Here is a 7444-nt window from a genome sequence, read left to right on the forward strand (position 1 = left end):
AGGAAACTCACAACCTTCCTCTAGTTCTTAAACGCTTCCTCCCCCACCCCCTGCCCCACTATCATGATCCCAATTCTGCCTTGCAAACCTGGTTAGACCAGAGGATGCACACTGGTGCAGATGGGAACTGAAAACACAGGGAGTCCAGGACAGATAAGCCTCTCAGGACCAGTGGTGAGAGTGGTGATACCAGGAGGGAGGAGGGAAGTAGGGTAGAAAGGGGGAACCAATTCTAAGGATCTGCATGTGACCTCCTCCCTGGGGGATGGGCAACAGAAAAGTGGGTGAGGGAAGACGCCAGGCAGTGTAGATATAATAAAATAATAATTTATAAATTATCAAGTGTTCTTGAGGGAGAGGGGAGTGGGGAGGGAGAGGTGGAATATAATAATTTATAAATTATCAAGGGTTCATGAGGGAGTGGGGAGCAGGGAAAGAGGGTAAAAAATGAGGAGCTGATGCCAGGGGCTTAAGTGGAGAGCAAATGTTTTGAGAATGATGAGGGCAATGAATGTACAAATGTGCTTTACACAATCGATGTATGTATGGATTGTGATAAGAGCTGTATGAGCCCCCAATAAAATTATTTATATATATATATATGCAAAACATTTGGCTATAGATATTTTCTATTATTATTAATATCGCCTTTGGACTCTTAATGCAAAAACTAAAAGTTAACTTGTGGATTGTAGAGTATATTTTTTATATTTAGAAGTTTAAATTTAAAATGTCCACGTTCAATGGATATATTTTTAAAACCCCAAAATTCTTTACCTTTGACTTAATTCTAACTCATTGTGACTCTATAGGGCAGGTTAGAACTGCCCCTGCTGGTTCTTTTAGATATTTATCAATTAGAAAGCTTTGTCTTTCTCCTGTGAATGGCTGGTGTTTGCAAATGCTAATCTGAAACCGCTCTACCACCAGGCTCCCCGTGTAATATATATGGTGAAGTGACAAAAAGTCAACTTAAAATGTCTGTCTGCTCTTCATTACTTGTCCTATGTCCACTACTTATCGATGTGATGCAAAATCAATTGCACTTTATAGCACATCATATTTAAAATCTGTATAAATTTATTTATATATATATGTATAAATATATTTATTTATACAATTTTAATAAGCTATAGCAAAATCTACAGTTTACAGGCAATATGAAATTGAACCAAAGTTTACAGGTAATATGAAATTGGACCAAAATCTACAGTTTACAGGTAATAAGAAATTGGACCACTGCTAATGAAATTATGTTGTCCCCATGTTATTTTTCAGGGTAACAGAAAATATATGGAACTTGACATCTTGTTGAAGTTGAAGATAATGTGGACGTATTCTTATCTACCATTATTCATCTGGACCTATGTGTTCCATATGCTTGATGCCATTCCATTAGATGAAAGAGCTAATAATTACCTACCAAGCAAAAGGACAATTGATCTGACCAAAGAGAATGAAAATGTGTTACATCGCAGCAAACGAGGTTGGATGTGGAATCAGTTCTTCTTGCTGGAAGAGTACACAGGTTCAGACACCCAATACGTAGGCAAGGTAAGGCTTTTTCTATAAGAAATATGCTAGCTGAATAAAAGAGTTATTTATATTTTTACAGAAGCTACCTCACCAATGTGTCTGCAAAATCACTTGACTAATATCACAGTGTGGTATTACACTTTGGTTAAGGTGATCTATTCGCATCATTGATGCTAGGTCAGAATCTATGTTGTGGTTAAATTGCTGTCTCATTGCTTTTTGACTCATGGGGACCTGAATTGACAGTAGTAAAGCCACATAGTGTATCCTAGACTGTAATTTTTATGGACACATATCACAAAGCCTTTTTGTCCTGATGCTACTTTACTGGTTTAAATAATTAACATTTGATATGGGTCAAAACCTATAATAAGCAATAAAATTAATGATATATGGAATTGATTACTAATCAACCTGGCATGACTTAATTATATATGTATATATGTTTGAGAATATAAAAATAATTTATTTAGAATTTAATTGAAATTAATGGGTCATTAATAACAGTATATTACAGGAAGTAAAAAAATATCCAATCGTAATGTACTTTAAAACACAAATATAAGATATAATAATAATTTATAAATTATTAAGGGTTCTTGGGGGTGGGTGGGAAAGGAGGGGGAGGTGAAAAAAGGAAGATGAGCTGATTCCGGGAACCCAAGAGGAAAGCGAATTTTGGGAATGATGAGGGCAACAGATGCATAGGTTTGCTTTACACAGTTGATCTATGTATTGTGATGAATTGTATGAGCACCAATAAAATGATTTTAAAAAAACACTTGTGAAAACCTAAAATATATTTGCACCAACACTCAATTAGGTGTCAATTTATTATTATACATAGAATGCTCTATATGAGATAAAAGATGGATTAGAAAAAAAAAAGAATGATTACAGATATAGCTAGCTATTTCTGTTTCTTAATAATAATATCCAAACTTGACTACTTCTTGCCTCTTTTTTAGACTCAAAAGTTCTAAGCAAACAAAGAGGAAAAGCATATTTATATTTGTAAGATGCAAAGGCATGAGTTGTTTATTAACAATCAAGGTCAAGTGAAAATATTAAATATATAATTCTCTTCTTGAACTCAATTTTTCTCAAGCATATGAAATAATCTTTCCTAGGTAAATGATTTTCTACATATTTATTATCCTTTTATGATGTTACACAATATTCATACTTGGAATTTTCTCCAGCATAATCCCAATTCTTACAGTTATTATCGAAATCTAGAGGGAAATAGATAATTATGAATACTATTACTGTCTGGCGATCATGAAAGGAGGGTTCAAAATGTTCAAAAAAGAGAAATTTTTATCTTTTAATTGCATTTTTCTAGAGACTTTTTGAAGTTCCCTTTTTGTTATTTGATTCTTGGCACTAAAGCACTAGAAGTAGCTATAGAATTATTTGATCCATTGGTCTTATTTAAAAAATAGAATAGACAAGACCCAAAATAAAAATCACAAAATGTAAATCACAGTAGGCATGTCTATAGCTTTTACAACAGAAATATATTTATTCTGTGGCATTGTCAGTTCCTTTCCCCAGCATATTTTCTTATAATATTGCACGTGGCAATACAAAATATTTTTCAAATGTAACCTTCTTTATCAAAAGCCTATTATGTCTATTCTGATATTTCCCTCTTCTAGTTTCATAGGTCATTCTCATTTTGGCCCAAACAATTCACTTACTGATTTTCCTCTCTTATTTCCCTCAGGTTAGTCCTATGGTATCCTCTAACACCCCTCATTTAACATCAATTTTCACACTGTCGTTAATAACTAACATTAGGATATTTCAAGTTCAACTGGAAAGCATTTCTGTGCAAAGGACAGGAAATTGCCCATGATTCTTTTTTGGGAAACAGTGTATAAGAACAATTTTGGGTCACAGTGTCCTACATAAGTGTTTTATCTTCACAGATTCATAGATACAAAATAATAGCCACAGAGAAAAGGAGATACAATTTTAAGAAACTCAAACCCAATCCAAACATTAATTTTCTTTTTAAAATTATGTATTCTAAACTTTTTATGTATACTTCTTAATTTCAAAAAATGGCCACCATTAATGAACCGAACTTTTGTTATGCAAATTGCATGTTAGATATTTGGAGCTATCGTGCTTAATTTTTATTGAACTTTTTGATTCATCATAAACAAAGTCTAAATATGTGTACATATTTTTACTTAGGTACTTTTCATACAGAATTGTATCATTGTTTTGGAACACAATACTTTTTACACTCAAGGACAGATCTAATATATACAATTCATTATTCCTATTTATTTTGGGTAGGAGCCCACACATATAGTTATGCATGGTTGCCAACCAACCACAAAGTCAGTAGTTTGAAGCCAGCAGCATGTCCACTGGAGAAAGACGAGACGTTCTATTCCTTTAAAGCGTTACCGACTCCCACACTCACAGGGACGATCCCACCCTGTCCTACATGGTTGCTATGAGTTTGGATTCACTCCATGTCAGTGAATTTTGAGTTTTGGCTATTTATCCTTAATAGTGAGATGACAATCCTAAAATGAAAACCAATAACTGTCATTAAAACTTGAGGTTGAAGTTGAAAAAGGAAGCCATCATTTGAATATCAAAAATTTTTATTGCTAAATGTAAAATAACGCTATGTGAATCTTAAGCTTCAACAAACTAAAAGAAAGTCTTACTTTCTTATGGGGCAATTAATGTAACAATTTTGTGATGCTGTTGTTGGGGCTATCAAATCACTCCCACTCCTAGAGGTCATGTGTATAATGGAGCGCAATTCTGCCTGGTCTGTTGCCATCTTCATAATTGTTATATTTAAGTCCATGACTGCATCCACTGTACCAAGTCATTACTCAAACTTCCTCTTTTCTGCTAGCCAAGTCTGATATCCTTTTCCAGAGAATATTCTCTTCCGATACAATGTCCGAAGCATGTGCGATATAGTCTTGCAATGCTCACTTCCAGGGAGCATCCTGGTTGCACTTCTTCCAAGACAGATTTGTTTGTTCTTTTTTCCAAACATAATAGTTTAAATACCTGAATTCCTTTTGATCTTCATTATTAACTGTTCAATTTCTTACATGATTTATGAGGTGAAAGAAAATACCATGCCTTGGGTTAAACACATCTTAGTCCTCAAGTTCACAGGACCTTGTTATAGATAATCAATACAACATATAGCTGTTTTTATTAGCTACTATCAAATCAGGCCTTCAATCATGACAATTCATCCCTAAAGCATTAAGCTTTGTGATCCAGATGCTTTTTGTCTGCTGTTATTTTCAGAAGTAAGCGACCAGCACTTCCTTTGAAGCTTGTTTTAGTCTGGCAACTCATAGAAAACCTGTTGAACATCACAGCAAGGCTCCACTGACAGAGGGGCCTCTTTGCTGTGCATTGCTCAGGAGTGAAACCCTGTCGTGCTTCCCATTGCTTTTTAATAATTATTTAGCTACTAATATCCTATAACTTTTTTGTAATCTGTTCCTCTGTTATTTAATATCCTTATCTATTTGCATATTTAGAGACTGTTATTTTTGTTGTTATGTGCCATCCAGTTGACTCTGATCATAGTGAGTCAATGCACAACAGAACAAAAGACAGCACCTTCCTGCGCCATCCACATAGTTGTTCCCATGCCTCTGCCCACTATTGCATCCACTGTGTCAGTCCATCTCAGAGAGGGCCTTCCTTTTTCCCACTGCCTCTCCACTTACCCAAACATGATGTCCTTCTCCAGGGACTGGAGTGACTTCTAATAGGATGTGGTTTTCACAGTTTTTGTTGTGGTGGTTGTTGTTTTTTAGCTATGCAGAGGTAATTGTCACAGAAAATGACAAGAATTATACAATTGTATAGGTGTCCTTTTAAATTGCAGCATCAGGAGAACATAAAATCCATGTTTATGAAAATGCATGTTTGTGCCCAAAACTAGAAGAAACAAGTTTAGAACAAATAAAGTAGTGGCAACATAACAAATGTACAGACAACACATGTATAGATTACAAAATTTAAAACATGTTGTGCCATTCATGAACTGTATGAAACTTGGAAGTCACACAACTTTCTAAGAGCCATATTTTGGTGGGGTAAAATTATATTCTTAAAATACCTTTTTTGTCGAAGCTTTTAATATTTTTCAGGATTCTGAAAAAGAAGAGGTACCAGCATGGACAGAAAGATGAAAGAGCTAGTAGAAAGTCCATAACAAAGTTTTTTACATAGATCAATCTACAGATGGAAGAGTTGAGATTGGCTATGGCGCGAGAAAATCAAATTTAAAAATTAAAAAAAGTTAAATGGGATGAAATTAGACTCTTATGTGGGACCATAAATATTAAAAGATCTTATTAAAAACAAAATAATCTGCTTTATGTTAGGTTAGATTGCAGAACAAAGTAAACTAATTAATATCATGTATTAATAGCATCGTAGATTCCTAAATATTAAACATAGATATATATTTGTAATGAAATGGAAAATGTTCAACTTAATATCTGAGTTTGGTTCTTATAATAATACTCTATGAGATTTTTTTTACATAAAATATGTTTATTGGTAAAATAAAAATACAAAACAAAGATTAAAAACAATAACAACAAACACCCTAATACCAATAACAAAGTAAAACAGAAAAATCTCCATTGGAAAGAAAAGAAAATATTAAAAATTAGAACAACTTTACAATAGGTCAAAAGGGAGATCAAATGATAAATGTTAGATTTTAACAATTCACTTTCCAGTGCCTTCTGTATGATAGCAAGACTATTCACCTGCCTGGTCTATGTTCAGAGGGAATTCCCTGGAGGCTTCATCCACATGTATTTTCTTTTCTTTCTTTTTTTTTTTTTGTTACATTAAAAAAAAATTATTTTATTGAGGGCTCGTACAATTCTTATCACAGTCCATACATACATCCATTGAGTCAAGCACATATGTACACCTGTTGCCCTCATCAATCTCAAAACATTTGCCCTCCACTTTAGCCCTCAATATCGTTTGCTCATTTCCCCCCTCCCTCCCCTTCCCCCCTTCCTCCTGAACACTTCATAATTCATAAATTATTATAGTTTTGTCATAAGTTACACCGTCCGATGTCTCCCTCCGCCCCTTCTCTGCTGTCCACTCCCCAGGCAGGAAGCTATACTTAGATTCTTGTAACTTGCTCCCCCCTTCCATGTTTTCTTGTTCCTTGATGCCTAACACCCGATCCCTTCGACAGCTCGTGGTCACACATACTGGTGTGCTTCTTCCATATAGGCTTTGTTGCTTCTGAGCTACTTGGCCGCTTGTTTATCTTCCAGCCTTTAAGACCCCAGATGGTATATCTTTTGATAGCCAGGCACCATCAGCTTTCTTTGCCACCTTTGCTTATGCACCTCTTTGTTTTCAGTGATCATATCAGGAAGGTGGGCACCCACTGGTCTGATTTTTAGTCCTTTGATGTCTGATAACTGCTCCCTTCTGCACCTCATGGTCAGACAGGCTGGTGTGCTTCTGCCATGTGGACTTTGATGCTTCTCAGCTGGATGGCCGCTCGTTTGTCTTCAAGCCTTTAAGACCCCAGACACTATATCTTTTGATAGCCCGGCACTGTTAGCTCTCTTCACCTCATTTGCTTATGCACACATTTGTCTTCAGTGATTGTGTCAGTAGAGCGGGCACCCACTGATATGATTTTAAGTTCTTTGATGTCTGGTAACTGATCCCTTCCACACCTCATGGTCAGTCAGGCTGATGTGCTTCTTCTGTATGGGCTTTGATGCTTCTCAGCTAGATGGCTGCTTGTACGTCTTGAAGCCTTTAAGACCCCGGACGCTGTATCTTATGGTTGCCAGGCACCATCAGCTTTCTTCACCACCTTTGCTTATGTTCACATTTTTCTTCAGCAATC

General features: G+C 35.4%; 1 protein-coding gene across 1 annotated transcript in view; it reads left to right on the forward strand.

Moving 5' to 3' along the window:
- Positions 1-1311: 1311 nt before the first annotated feature.
- Positions 1312-7444, forward strand: part of CDH9 (cadherin 9) — a 136205-nt gene continuing 130072 nt past the window's right edge. The window contains exon 1 of the mRNA XM_004698090.2: positions 1312-1554. Coding sequence (XP_004698147.2) covers positions 1327-1554 — 228 coding nt within the window. The 5' untranslated portion in view covers positions 1312-1326. The remainder of the gene's footprint in view (positions 1555-7444) is intronic.

The sequence above is a fragment of the Echinops telfairi genome, unplaced genomic scaffold, assembly GCF_000313985.2.
Source record: "Echinops telfairi isolate 266 unplaced genomic scaffold, ASM31398v2 ScPeMD7_7469;HRSCAF=8507_1, whole genome shotgun sequence".
Taxonomy (NCBI): Eukaryota; Metazoa; Chordata; class Mammalia; order Afrosoricida; family Tenrecidae; genus Echinops; species Echinops telfairi.